At 46.3% G+C, this 15388-nt stretch overlaps 1 protein-coding gene across 1 annotated transcript; it reads left to right on the forward strand.

Annotated features, from left to right (window-relative positions):
- Positions 1-75: 75 nt before the first annotated feature.
- On the forward strand, positions 76-13541 carry LOC119209854 (kinesin-1 heavy chain). The gene is made up of 26 exons (XM_037459457.2): positions 76-450; positions 4245-4332; positions 4418-4491; positions 4584-4688; positions 5167-5215; positions 5665-5720; positions 5801-5888; positions 5975-6099; positions 6191-6295; positions 7234-7379; positions 7492-7640; positions 7795-7982; positions 8312-8380; positions 9247-9453; positions 9555-9698; positions 9854-10042; positions 10140-10257; positions 10676-10731; positions 10826-10935; positions 11058-11159; positions 11292-11352; positions 11606-11677; positions 11782-11886; positions 11995-12211; positions 12292-12454; positions 12566-13541. The coding sequence occupies exons 1-26, from the start codon at positions 325-327 to the stop codon at positions 12567-12569; spliced, it is 2916 nt and encodes a 971-aa protein (XP_037315354.1). The 5' UTR covers positions 76-324; the 3' UTR covers positions 12570-13541.
- Positions 13542-15388: the final 1847 nt, after the last annotated feature.

Here is a 15388-nt window from a genome sequence, read left to right on the forward strand (position 1 = left end):
CAAAGATCATTAAGGTAACGTTTAACGTTTTAACGTCTTTTTACAGCAGCCGGACGGAGCGAGGAGGGGACGTGACGTCATCGGGCTCCACATCAGCAGGAGGGGCGAGGTGGCTGATCCACCGGCGTCATGGCTTCCCAACATTGAGAGCAAAACAACGAATTTGGTCGAATGCCCGACAGATTATCGCCCTTCACCCAGAACATTAGATTGAGACAGAGGGCCTCGGCTCTCCCCCTTTCTCCCCCCTGAGGCCGCCCCTAGGATCCAGGATATACTTTTTTTTATTGTATTGGTGAATTTCCATTCGTACACCCGCTGAAGATGGCCGACCCGGCGGAGTGCACCATCAAAGTGATGTGCCGTTTTAGGCCCCTGAACAGCTCCGAGGTGGTCAGAGGAGACCGATACATTCCCAAGTTTCAAGGGGAAGAGGACGTTATTATCGGGGTGAGTCATTTTCTGATGAAGGGCCCCGACTACCTATTTGACCGAGCCTTCTGGAAGCGTACGCCATTTTTGATTGTCTTCCAGCTAGTAGTTAGTTAGCACTTTAGCTTGTTAGCTAACGGTAATGTTAGCTAGAGCTGACCTGTTCACCGTTGCCTTACGCCGTCGGCCCTCTGCCGAAGACAACTTTTACATTTGCGTTAAACCGTGGACTCACTCGGTCTCCGGATCATTGGGTAGTCGGGCAGTGGCACCCGCATTAACCTTTGAAGAAGCCAGTCGACCTGCTGTTGGCCCAGAATGTCACTTTTCTGTTTTTGCGGTTGCCCTGTCATTGCTAGCGAGCTGTCATTCAACAAAGCCCCGGGCACACAGGCTGGCACAGGTTGAACTGTTGCCCCAGCCTTTAGCCCGCCAAACGCTGCACGCTGTACACCCCGCACCATCATCGGCACGTTAGTTGTCAAGCAGCCGGCCATTCTGTAACGATTAAGCTGTTAATTATGTACGGTTTGCGTCAGCACGAAGCGGCACGTTAAGCCAGCTTTGATTTAAGCTAGTTCGTGGCTAACGTACTAGCAGGCTAGGCCAGCTGGTAGTTGACAGATTAGCCGGCCTTGGCTAGCTGGGTAGTTTTTTAATGCTTTTGCTTGATTAAAGCTAACATTAGTTAACGTTAGCTGACCAGCTGGTACCACGGAAGCACATTTTGTAGACCGCGTTGAGAACCTTTCATTGAATAGAACATAACATGTAGTAAACCTCCGTGGCCTACCTGACAAGGATAACGTCATAATAATGTCATTGGCAGGGGAGTAGTCAAACTATATGCAGTCCAGTGGTAGGTTAGTCTTCTATTTCATTGACATTTATAACACAGACCCAGCAAGTTCAACATTTTCTGTAGATGAAGACGTCCTGGTTTGGATCAAACTGAAGTTGGATGTCTTTGGATTAATTGGTGGTAGAGATAAAGCACTTAATGGAGATTGTGCACATGCCATTATCCCTGTATGTCACCCTTCTATTGCAGTGCCATATTACCTCCATTTGACTACAGATCAACTCGCATATGATGTGCACTTGATGCCTTGACATCATTGGCCTATATTACAGAAGCCTAGTCACAGTTTACATAACAGAACCTGTGTTCTGTACTATAACATCACGGCAGCATGCAAAATGCCTGATGTCCTGCCTAAAGACGAGCGAGGGAGCACGACAGCACCTTAAATGTCTGGCCAACATCTCAGGCTTGTACATGCTGAACATTCAAAAGCCAGTGCTTTATCTTTTCAGAAAATAATCCTGGTTAAACATTAGTTTTTCTTCCTGACGCCTTATTTTTTTGCGTGGACTTTGTCTTTACGCGGCCCATGCTTCAAAAGAGTTTACTAGGCAATAAAACCGGATCTTGAATAGCACTCACAAAGCAGTACGTTTTGGCTTTGTGGCTATGAATCATGGAGGGCATGACTATTCATTTTCTGTCATGCAAAACACCGAAGACCAGAGTATTCAAGAAGGCAGCTGTGGAAACGTCCTGAATAGTTTTGCTGACACTATTTCGAGGACTTAAACAAATGGCGAGTGTGCTGCCTGTGCCTCTCGGGCATCATGTGGCCCAGCCCAGTTCAGAGTGCTGGTCATAGTCCCAAAATACCAGCGCATATTGTGAAGGATGCAAGTTTTCCAGTGCAGCGCTTTGTGGGCTCTGCTGGTGTATCCGCTCTGAGAAGTAGCATCACACGCCTCCCCCGGTGTCTTTCTCTCCTGGTTATCAGTGGTTCAACCAATCAGAGAAGGCAGTTGGCCGGGCACTGGTCAGTCTCTGCGGGTGGGCAGTGCAATCACTATGGTTATGGACTTTTGTTTTTCTGACGCTCTTATCCAGGCTGACTCACTTTGCACATATTTGTATGCGTTTTTTGAAACACTAAAAGGGCGTGGACCCTGTTTTATGGCTGACACCTTCGCAGCAGTGCTGAAGCTGAACCTCACTGCCTTCTAGAGACGTCTAATTAGAGGCCTTACCATTGCAGGCTGTGGTGCTTGCGGATATGTTTGGAGGTATTACCTACCCCGGGGAGTTTGTTCTCCCAGAGCAGTACGCCCTCACTCAGCTGTGCCCTGCTTAAAAGCCCTGCCAGCTTTAAAATAAATAAATAAAGTATAGGAAAAGGGAGCGATGATGATGAAATTGGGCGTTGTGGGTGCCGTGCGTAGTTCTGTTTGCTCGCTTTGGGCCAGTGTGCAGCAGGTGAATTATTTAGGCCTCCTTTACTTCCCTGTCAGTTTTGCAAACAGAAGATCAGCCCCTCAGTTTTTCTACTGTCATCTCTTGCATGCACCTCCCCAGAACACAGATGTTTCATTGCAATGGGTGACTTGCGTGAGACCTAATAATAGAAAAGAAAAGGATTAGAGAGATAAGTTAAAGTGATCCTAATGCATTTGAACAAGTAAATAACAGACATAGCAAAAGCAATTGACCTGCTAGTTGTGTTCCAGGAAGCAAAATTAAAACTGATAACTCATTTTGCATAATTGCACACAAATCCAATCAAATTTCACGCATCATACATTAAGAACCATGTTGCCTGCTGCAGAATAACATTGGGGGGGGGGGGGGGGGGGGTGTGCTGAATGGCTTTGACTGGGCAAATATCATAACAAAGCCATCCGAAAGAGGAGACATGACAGGGCACCTAATAATACTTTAACAATGCTTTTCGCTGTAATTAGATTCTCTGCGAGTAATCCCATTGGACAGAAGTAACGGTGCCAGTAGCAGTGGTAACAATGAGGACTTTAAACTGGGGCTGTGCCATTGTTTGCTGGCAGCGTCTGGCAGTTGGTTGATAGTGGCTCAGGCCTCTTGTTCTGCACAGGGTTAATTACCAGGATGTGGCTGTCCGGGATGAACGATCAAGGTCTTAAGATGCTCTGTTCTATTAAGCTGTACTTTGGATGTGGCCGCCTGTCAAGGAGGGGTTATGAGCCGGGGTGCAAAGTGACACGTTCGTGACATGTGTGGTTTCACCTTGAGTTCTATGAACAAGTCAGCCATCGTCTGTCACCATCCTCAGCCCTGTACCGCACATGCAGGTGTTAACGCTGAATCGATCCCGTGGGGAAGGGGGCTGTCTCTTGCTCTTAAACTCGTAATGTTCAATGTTAGAATCCCATCCATCAGGCTGGATACAAGCGGAGGTACCTGTTCCTTCAAACCCCCACAGAGAGGTTGGCATCTCAGTGAAACCTCAGGATTGCTTGCGGCATCTGTTTTTTATTACCCCTGCGGTTGCCCCCTTAAATCCAGCTATTGATTGCCATCACACTCAAGTTGTGTTTTGATTTGCCACTTGAACCGGCTCTTTGACCAGCGGTAAAAGCTTTGACTCTAGTATAGTTGATTATAAATGCCTTGCCAAGATTGTTGTAAAGGAGTTCAGATACAACGAGTGACTTTGAACGCTCGACTAAAACAAAAAAGTCAGCGGAAGAAAAATCAGTCTGACGGCATCAAATCGTGACAGTTTGAGCGTCCAAGGCCCATCTCGCCCCTCCTATTGAGCCTCATTTCCTGTCACCTCTATTCTCACTCTCAAAAACACCTGAAAGGCCTGCTGGCCCACCAACAGATGTTAAAACACTGATCAGTCGGTGCAACAGAGGAGCACACGGACCCATTCATACAAAACGTGTCGTGGATTATTGCTTTGTACCACACAATAGTGCTTCTTTCTTGTGGCACTACAGCAGTTACTCACGCGCTTCTCTCTCCGTTCTAGGGCAAACCGTACATGTTCGACAGAGTGTTTCAGTCGAACACCACACAAGAACAGGTGTACAATGCCTGCGCCCAGAAGATAGTAAAAGGTGAGGTCTCACTCCTGACTGTGTCCGTATGCTCCAAACAAGCGGACACAGCAAATGAAAGTGACCTGAGCCTTCTGTCTCACAGATGTTCTGGAGGGATACAATGGGACGATTTTTGCGTACGGGCAGACATCGTCTGGCAAAACGCACACCATGGAGGTGAGGATGACTTTTTTTTTTTTTATAAAGTGCTTCTTGTTTTTTAATCAAAAAGCTTTGCCTTACATGGTCAACGTCACATTTGTTCACAGGGGAATCTCCATGACACGGATGCAATGGGCATCATCCCCAGGATAGTTCAAGATATCTTCAACTACATCTACTCTATGGATGAAAACCTGGAGTTTCATATCAAAGTGAGTAGTGCTATTAATCCCCAAATTAAAATTCTAGATTCAGTGTTTAAATCGATTTACTTATTTTCACACTTCCAAACTGTAGGTTCATGCAACAAGTTACACACTTCTTGTTTTTCAGTTTATTACTAAGCATTTTTCATGTGTAACAGTTCCTGTGTTTTGTGTTCTACTTTTGCACGATTATACACACTTGGTGTGTAGAAAGAAGGAAACTTCAAAGTGGCGAGACTTTAACTTGAGTTAATAAAGTTTTCTTTTCTTCTGAAAATACCAAACAGTCTAACTCATGTTTACTGTGAACAAAACTTTTTTTCTACCACCTTTTTAACAAGCATTATAATAATTATGAATTCAGGACCTATTGTGAAATCTTGTTAAACCTGTAAGTCACTTGGCTGCTGTTGTATCATCAAACATTTAGATTCTAATAATCTCACAGCTGGATTGGCGCCAAATGTTTTTCCTCTGTTCACAGGTTTCATATTTTGAAATTTACTTAGACAAGATTCGGGATCTTCTGGACGGTAAGTGTCGATACTGCAGTGAACACATCTGGCCTAAAGTACCAGACAACAGTAACGTTGTGTAAAGCCATCAATTATGTTGTTAAATGCTTTGTAAATACAACACTACATAAGAGTACTAAGCAGACTTCCTTAAGAACGAATGTTTGACATTGCCGTCAGAAACTTAAATGAAGATATATATTTAAGTGTGGTATTTTCCTGTTTTGATGATGATAAACAAAACGAGTTGTGAAATGGAGTTAAAGACTCTTCTTTCTCACCGGCTAACGGTGATGGCTTGTTTATTTCACGGTACATAAACCTTCTGAGTGGAAGTTTTATAGTTTGTACGTTTGCAAGTCAGCCAACCGGGGAAACGATGTAGAATCAGGGAGATGAAATTGGAGGCAGGGCCATAAACTGACTTCATGCCTGACGCGTCCATCTAAACGTCCTCTCGCCTGCAGTGTCCAAGACCAACTTGTCGGTGCACGAAGACAAAAACCGAGTCCCGTACGTCAAGGTGAGACTCTACCTCCCGCCACACGTGTAATACCCAGTGAAAGGCTTTTGTGAAGGTCAACCTTCTGCTTCTCCGTGTAGGGCTGCACTGAGAGATTTGTCTGCAGCCCCGACGAGGTCATGGACACAATCGATGAAGGCAAATCAAACCGACATGTAGCAGTTACGAGTAAGATTCCCTCTTGTAGCCTTTGGTCACAGTCATTCACCGTAGTGCTTTTTTTGAGGCTGACGCTATCTCCGTTTCTCATTCAGACATGAACGAGCACAGCTCCAGGAGTCACAGCATCTTCCTGATAAACGTCAAGCAGGAGAACACTCAGACGGAGCAGAAGCTCAGCGGCAAACTCTACCTGGTGGATCTGGCTGGCAGTGAAAAGGTACAGAGAACCATCCCTCGGGGATATCCGTAGGCTTCTTCTCCTACGTTGCTCGCACCACCGGGTTGACATTTCTTTCCCATGTTCTCAGGTCAGTAAAACGGGAGCAGAGGGATCTGTGCTGGATGAAGCCAAGAACATCAACAAGTCTCTGTCGTCTCTGGGAAACGTCATCTCTGCCCTGGCAGAAGGAACGGTCCGTAACTCTGCTTTCACTCTTTGGCGGGTAGTTTTTGTGCACTTGAAGGCGTGGGTTGTTCTGTGGCGTGTCAGCTTTTCATCTGCTATTGAGGAGCTGTGTCCACCAGAGTATTTTAAACATGATTTGCTCTGGGAGGGGCACGTATGAAAGCGATGCTACAAACGCCAGCAGCATTACGGTGGGCTTAATGGGGCCCTCGTGTCTGGTGCACTGGACCGAACGCAGTGTGAGATAATAGAGTTGATCTGAGTCTGAACGACACAGTGATATTACCCAAGATGTTTGCTGCTCCATTAAATCTCACCGCAACCTCTGGTGAGGTTATACAGCTTTTTTTAAGAGTATTATAAACACTGCTGTCAGTCAGTGTTTGCCAGCCGCACAGCCCGGAGATGAGTGTGCATCAGGAAAAACTGTTCAATCACCCTGTGAAAGAGCTTTTCCCATCATCTAGAGGCCCTTTGTGTCGCAGAAACAACTTGAGTGGATAAGAAATTTCCTTCCAGCAATGTTTTTCTTAAATGCCTTTTATAGTGATTTCACACTTTTCAATTTTAATCAACAATTGGTTTGTTCTTGAGCCCCTTCGAGCTGAAAACAACCTGAGGGAGGGAGGGAGGGAGGAGGGCTCTCTCATACACAAGTCATGGTCTAAAACAAATAAGCTATTGTGCAGAGATGTCTCACTGTGTGGAGTCTAAAGAAGTATTGCAGACTGCTTCACTTCAATACTACTAATGCATCAAGTTAGCATTAAAGTGATTGCAGCTGTAACTGAAGCCATCCCATCATGTCGGCTCTGTGCGTTGTGCATATTTACGTGACATTAGTTTTAAGGATATGATATCAAAACTGATCATTAATCCACTTAAAGGGATTTTTTTTGATTTTGTGTCTTCTACCCGTGATGATTGGTTAAATGTCTCTTCTAGGCCTACATCCCCTACAGAGACAGCAAGATGACCCGTATCCTGCAGGACTCTCTGGGTGGTAACTGTCGAACCACAATTATCATCTGCTGCTCGCCTTCCTCCTACAATGAGTGCGAAACCAAATCCACCCTCATGTTTGGACAAAGGTTGGTAGTGTAGCCAAATCTGCCATTATGGGCAGTGTATTATTAATAATAATTAATGGTTACTGCTGTGTTTCTTCATGGAATAATACAATGTTTCACTTGAATTCTTCAGAGCAAAGACCATCAAGAACACGGTCACAGTGAACGTTGAGCTGACAGCGGAGCAGTGGAAGCAGAAATATGAGCGGGAGAAGGTGAAGAATACGACCCTGAGGAACACGGTCACCTGGTTGGAGAACGAGCTCAACCGCTGGAGGAACGGTGAGGATCCGACTGCGTCTTGGCCCTCAGGAGATTCCTCACAAATGGAAGCCAATGTCAGATTCTTCAGCCTGTTTTGGTTCCGGTGGTGTTACAATGCCAGAAACATCTGTAGGAAACATCACGTCTTTTTGTCTGCATACTCTCACCTCAGGTGAAAGCGTGCCGGTGGAGGAGCAGTTCGACAAGGAGAAGGCCAACGCCGAGGTGCAGGCCCTGGACAACGTGATCAACGAGAAGCAGGCGTCCACGCCCAACGTGCCCGGCGTCCGCCTCACCGACGTGGAGAAAGACAAGTGTGAGGCCGAGGTGGCCAAGCTCTACAAACAGCTGGACGACAAGGTGAGCCAGATGTGGATTTGCTTAAAACATCGAAACCACCAAACGCAAACATGAATTTCATCATGAAACATGGATATGGAAATTTAAAGCTGCCACATTCCTCTGCCTCCACGTCATGGTTTTCAAATTTATTTTGAATGGAGAGTCAAGAAAAGCCAGACAGCTGATCGGGGGTTCAGCATCATTCCCATGAATGATAACCGTGTTCTTTTTATTCCTACCAACATTTTCATCATTTTTATTGGCTGTGTCTCTCCGCTCGTACCAAATCCCCTCCAGTGGTGGCTGCTGTGGGAATTAATGTCTCTTTGGGTTCCCGCTCTTCACAGGACGAGGAGATCAACCAGCAGAGCCAGCTGGCTGAGAAGCTGAAGCAACAGATGCTGGACCAGGATGAGGTGAGGACTGGATGTTGATCAGCTGTAGACCTCAAACAGCATAGGATGTGTATGTAGGGCGGCTCCAGACCTAAGGCACAATGGGGATGGATTTAGTTTTTGTTTTTTTTACATTATCAAAGGTCGTATTAAATAAATGGAACTGTGGGTCATCTCCTATTTCTGTTTTGTAAAAGCCAGTTGCACCTTTGCCTGGTGTATTGCTATTGCTCCACGGCAGCAGGACCAAAAACAGGCCAAACTACCGTCATTTCACAGGATTGCCATCTGCTGACACTGTATTTACCTGTGTGTGTGTGTGTGTGTGTGTGTGTGTGTGTGTGTGTGTGTGTGTGTGTCAGAATGTGCACACTACGACAACTCTCCTTTGTCAGCACTTCGCTCCATTTGAATAATGCCCTGTTTTGAATCTCAGGGAATATTGTGGCATTGACGTTATAACAAGCTTTTTTGTTGTCTGCTGCCTCCAGATAGCGATGCACCAACAAAGCCTGCGCCTCACTTTAAGGCCAACACACCCGCGGGTGCATGGGACGGAGATGTGGGCTTTAGAGACCTTTTGTTACAGACTGTAAACATTATTCTACGCTGTCAATATGGTCATTTCAACATGTTTTCTTTTTGGGGGGGGGGGGGGGGGGGGGGGTCACTCGCTTTAATAGTGAGTCTCAAGTGGCTTTTTGAGGAGCTACTTTTTTTTAGCACTAATGCATTGCTTTCATTTCTCAGTCCTAAATGTTGTCATCATTTGCTGTTATTTAGTAGTAGACTCGTCCATATTGTGCCTTTATTATACTAAATATGCCATAATACTATTTATTTTAAAGAAGCAACATAATTAAACTTCTTTTCCCTCCTGCTTGCAGCTACTGGCCTCCTCGCGCCGCGATCACGAGAACCTCCAGGCGGAGCTGAACCGCCTGCAGGCGGAGAACGAGGCCTCCAAAGATGAGGTGAAGGAGGTGCTGCAGGCTCTGGAGGAGCTCGCCGTCAACTACGACCAGAAGAGCCAGGAGGTGGAGGACAAGACCAAGGAGTTTGAGGCCATCAGCGAGGAGCTGAGCCAGAAATCGGTGAGCTGCAGCTAGATAAGTCGCCGTGGTGCTTTAATTTTTGTTCATACTTCTCTTTACACATATGTGCATGTCGCCCCCCCCCCCCCCCCCCCCCACAGTCCATCCTGTCCTCTCTGGACTCTGAGCTCCAGAAGCTGAAGGAGATGTCCAACCACCAGAAGAAGAGGGTGACTGAGATGATGTCGTCACTGCTCAAAGACCTCGCTGAGATCGGCATCGCTGTGGGCAGCAATGACATCAAGGTACTGCCGTGCCTTGTGAATGGTTGCTATAGCAACACTAGGGCTGCAGCAGCAGCACAGGAACTTGGATCAGATCTAGTTCACTGTCAGTTCAGATACTGAACACCAGGCAGTTTCTCTTAATTCCTTCAGCTTTTGTTCTTCCGCCTTTCCAGCAACACGAGGGCAGTGGCCTGATCGACGAGGAGTTCACTGTGGCCCGCCTCTACATCAGTAAGATGAAGTCTGAGGTGAAGACCATGGCCAAGCGCTGCAAGCAGCTGGAGGGAACCCAGTCAGAGAGCAACCAGAAGATGGACGAGAATGAGAAGGAGCTGGCTGCCTGCCAGCTGCGCATCTCCCAGGTTCATGGAAACGAAGACCCAACACCTAGAGAAACCAAGAGACCCATTCCATGCAGATCATATGCATGAACACCTGTATCGTTTCCTCTTTCTGCAGCATGAGGCGAAAATCAAGTCGCTGACCGAGTACCTGCAGAACGTGGAGCAGAAGAAGAGGCAGCTGGAGGAGAACGTGGACTCTCTGAACGAGGAGCTGGTGAAGCTCAGCGCTCAGGGTATGTCACCACTCCAGAGGAGACCTTCTCTACTCCACTTAAAGGCTAGGAGGCTAATCACATGAAAGGGCGCTGCTTCCTCTTTTATCTAAACGTAAAATAACTGTTTGTGCAGCTAATTTAGAGATTTAAGAACTTGTTGTTTGGGACTGAATTCAAGTTTTACCAGATTGTGTTGCGTTTAAATTGTGCGGCTAAAGGTTCAGTGTGAGGAGTTCACCAAAGTCTCTTCTCAGCCCAATTTAGTTCATTTTCTTAAAAGAATGATTACAAAATATTTGAAACAAGAATTTCAATTATTACCAAATTCAATAAACAAAAGAATAATTATTTCAAAGAGTAAACAATGGTTCATCCCAACAAATTGAACAACACTGTATTACTAACTCGTAATTGTTCCTGCGTTTTGGTTTTACAGAGAAAGTCCACGCTATGGAGAAGGAGAGTGAGATCCAGACTGCCAATGAAGTCAAGGTGTGTTCCTCGACGCCATTAAACAATAAACCGACAAACTGTTGTTTTAAACTCTATTCACGTGTAATTATGTTTGCACGCGTGTCACGTCCAGGAGGCGGTGGAGAAGCAGATCCACTCTCACCGCGACGCACATCAGAAGCAGATCAGCAGCCTGAGAGATGAGCTGGACAACAAGGAGAAGCTCATCACCGAGCTGCAAGAGTAAGCTCCTCTGTCCTTTCTCCATTGTTCAGAGATAGAATGATGATGATGATGATGGTAGCCAGGTGAAAGCGAGACTTCTCTACAAAACAATAAAACTCGTGCTGTGTGGTCTCCTTCAGTCTGAACCAGAAGATCATGCTGGAGCAGGAGAGGCTTAGAGTGGAGCATGAGAAGCTCAAATCCACCGACCAGGAGAAGAGCCGCAAGCTGCACGAGCTCACGTACGTTCCTCCTGCTGCTCCACGCCGGCCTCCGTCTTCTCGGCGTGCTCCACGTTCAGCAGCTCATCAGCACCACGTGTCCTGAGTTTCTTCTTGATGTTTACTTGTTGTCTTTTTTTCCTTCCTGCTCAGCGTGATGCAGGACAGAAGGGAGCAGGCCAGGCAGGACCTGAAGGGTCTGGAGGAGACTGTGGTGAGTTCCTCAAAATCACCTGGTCCCTTAAACGCATCGACTGAGTCTGACTGACCCATACAAACGCCAAAAGGACGAAATCAGAAATATCAATATTTTTACACTATATTCAATATGGTTAAACACTAGGTTTTAAGACATTAACAGACATTTACATGTACTGCGAGGTTATTTAACTTTATTTGATACCGTGTTCAGTTGTCAGTCTGTTCCAACCATCTCAATCTAGTTGTTTTTGTTTTTTTAATCCAAGGCCAAGGAGCTGCAGACTCTGCACAACCTGAGGAAGCTCTTTGTCCAGGACCTGGCTACCAGAGTGAAAAAGGTCAACCGCTGTGATTGTAGATGTTCATTGGCTGGTTGACAAGGAAATCAAGCAGTTCTCTTGTGGTGTATTACTTAATGCTGGTGTTTTATTCCTCCCTGCAGAGCGCTGAGATGGACTCTGACGACACCGGCGGCAGCGCAGCACAGAAACAGAAAATTTCCTTTCTTGAGAACAATCTTGAGCAACTCACCAAGGTTCACAAACAGGTGGGATTTAAAATAAACTCACTTGGCAACAAGCTGAGGGATGAGTGCTTCTTATTTCATGTATATGTTGCTCAGTCAGGCTTCATTTAACCCGAATGTTCCCCACAGCTGGTACGTGACAATGCAGACCTGCGCTGTGAGCTTCCGAAACTGGAAAAACGCCTTCGCGCTACGGCTGAGCGGGTCAAGGCCCTTGAGTCTGCTCTGAAGGAGGCCAAAGAGAACGCCGCCCGCGACCGCAAGCGCTACCAGCAGGAGGTGGACCGCATCAAGGAGGCCGTCCGGGCCAAGAACATGGCCAGGAGGGGACATTCGGCCCAGATCGGTAAGAAGGGGCCTTCTTCTTCTTCTTCAGTGGGAACGATGCACCCTCAACCGTTTCACTCTCCTCCTCTTCCTCCTCAGCCAAGCCCATCCGGCCCGGGCAGCAGCCGGTGGCGTCCCCCACCCACCCAAACATCAACCGCAGCGGGGGGGGCTTCTACCAGAACAGCCAGACGGTGTCCATCCGGGGAGGCAGCAGCAGCAGCAGCAGCATCGCAGGCGGAGACATTAAGCACGACAAGAAGTGAGTCACCACACGGAGGGTTGAAGTCTGGAACCAGAGAAGAGAAGCATTCAATTCTCTAGGTTTCTATATGATGTTTTATGAATAAAGTGTTTCTCTCAATGTCTGCAGCTGAGAGCGGCTGGACAGAAGGAAGACACCACTGAAGATGCCGATATCGCCCAATCCGACAACGCGTCATTCCACGACAGCGACAGGCTCCTCGACGCTGCTTTGGAGCCACGAAGGAGTTTCTGAAATATGACATATATTTATATATATATATATATAAATATAAATATTCCCGGCCTGTACAGCTCCATTCCCTCCCGCCCCCAATTCTCATCGTGACTTCTCCTTCTGGATGTAATAGTATTAACAATAAAAAACAAACAAAAAAAGAACAAATTGAATTTACAAAGATAATATCCGTATCCACCGGACACCTCACGTGCAGCCTGGGCTTCTTTTTTAGTTTTTGCACTATTGTCACCCTGTGGTGCCACGCCGACTGCACCGAGAGAACAAACCGATACGCACGATAACCAGGAGACTCGTGTAGCGTCGCTACATGTCGTCACTCAATGGAAACAGCAAGGGGGGGGGGCTAAATAGAAAAACCCACAACGTGCGACAGCATAACTGTAAATTTATTTGGCCAAACACCTGTCGAGGACAACTGTTTTTATCCCTATTTTAAAATAAAACCTGTACTCACTACTGGCTACTTGATGAGAAGGATGTAAAGAATGCAGGGAGGGGGGGGGGGAGGATGATCCAACACGAGACACACACACACGGCTATGTAGCATGGGCTGTGCTATGTGTGCTTCAGCCACTGGTCTCGCTGGGAGCTCAGACTGAGATGTCTCACACAGGCTGCGTCCCGCGTCGCCACCTTCTGTCATTTCATGCATTTCTTTAGTTTCTCTTGTTTGGGGGCTGCTCTTCTTTCTCTGGTCTTCCCTTCTTCTCACTTGGTTGTTTCCAAGTGATTTTAGGACCTGTAACTGTGTGCCCCTTTTTGGTTGTAAGTTTGCAGAAAGCAATGCGTTTTGCTGGGTTTCTATGTACTGTATCGATTTTGTTGTTCCATTGATTGATTTGAAGAGGGTGGGGGGGGGGGTTTGTGGGAGGGGGGGGGTGAACGACCCTTGCTGCTGATTAGCCAGTCAGGGAGGAGCAGGGTCTATGATTGCACAACCATCTTCTGTCATCTGGAAGAGAGGTTTGGGATTTGTCTTTGTTGTGATTTTAATTCTCACCACAACTTGTTTGTTGTTGTTGTTGTTGTTGACCCTGTAAAGCCCCGCTGCATTGGCAAAGCGCTCGTTGGGGTTGTGACGACACTAACATCTTGTGCAAGTGCAATACACTGAAAAGAATACACTGTATGTCAGGTGGGATCGAGATGGGTTTGCTGCCGCTGTTCCCCCCCCCCCCCCCCCCCCCCCCCCCCCTTTTTGATGTTGGCGTCTGCTTACTTTTGGCCCTTTGATGTATTTTGTCAGCGAGGACTTGTTTGATTGGCGTTTGTAGAAAAGATGCTCATGGCTCCCAGCAGAGAGGCCGACTTCACATCGGATGCATCAGTAAATCAAAAAGCTTTTAGAAACTTTCTAACTACAGCCTGGTTGTGCTGAGACTAGTGAAACAAAAAAAGGGCGGTGAGAAAGGGCAGATTTGTGATTTCTCTCCATGGATGTCGTAGTAAAACCTGTCTGTTAACGGGAGAGTGGCGTTTGATGGCACTCAGAAAAACACTCCGTGGCTGTTTCTGGTTTATTCCCTCGGTGTCATCGTCAACATTAGTTGAGACTTTGCAGCATGGACCTCAATGTTTATCCTTTGACCTTTCAGCAAAACTGGACATGAAATGACGGAGGGAAGGTGGGCAGGGGGGGGCTTAATAGGTGATAAAGAACCTAACAAAGCATAGTTAAGGCGTTGAACTGAATTGGATCGCCCATTAATTCTAAATTTGAAAACAAAGTGTAGCCACTTTTTTTATTACTGTGTAATAGTTGGTCATTTTTTAGAGGGTTTTGAGGATCCACCAGTGGACAAGGTACTGGATCATTCCTGGAGAACTGGGACACAAAGAGCAAAGATGGAGATGGGAAGTTCATGACATCAGTTTTGGATCGATTGCATGATGTAAATGTATGTGTGATTAAATAATTATGAGAAAGCACTTGCATCTCTGGTTTTGTTTGTTGCATCGTTGTAAGATTGAGCCATTATTTTATCTCATGTTTGCACCGTGTTAGTGATGTTTCTGTGTTTCGTAACTAGGCAACCATGGGCTGAACTTCACCACTCAGCCGCTCCCAGATTTGCTCTACTTAAATAATTCTATCTGCCGGCATGGTGCACTGACCAGCTCTCCCCTGGTTGCCTGGCAACTGGTCCTAGCCAAGAAGTAGTCCAGCACATATTCCCCCCCAAACTGAGATTTCTTTTTACAAAATACGCAACCAAATGTAAAATGTTTGCGTTGTATCTGCTTCTAGGGGGACTTACTCTATATTTTGGACTGTGCAGGAATAATTATTCCATATTTCTGCTAAGCCAAGTTCGATAACCGATGTAGCGAACGTTATAGCTTCATATTATACAGCCATGAAATTATCACCGATAGGTAATTTGTGCAAAAGATGTTACGCATGCAAAATATATGGGAAATAACCGCAGTGGATAAAAAACGCGAAGCAAAAAACTGAAAAGTTACTATTGTAATAATTGGTAGTTCTGAGCTTCAACCATCGGGTGGCGCTCATTCCCTGTTTGCGTCCCATGACACCGGACCAGAGATTAACGAATTAGACAGGAGCTCTCACTCGAACGGCATTCGGAATCAGAATATGGGCATGCTTAAAATAATCATACGTTACAAATTCATAAAACATAGCTAATCCATCAACAGTAACTCTTCATCGCCAGCGATATTTAAAT

This window comes from Pungitius pungitius, chromosome 15, assembly GCF_949316345.1.
Source record: "Pungitius pungitius chromosome 15, fPunPun2.1, whole genome shotgun sequence".
In the NCBI taxonomy this organism is placed as follows: domain Eukaryota; kingdom Metazoa; phylum Chordata; class Actinopteri; order Perciformes; family Gasterosteidae; genus Pungitius; species Pungitius pungitius.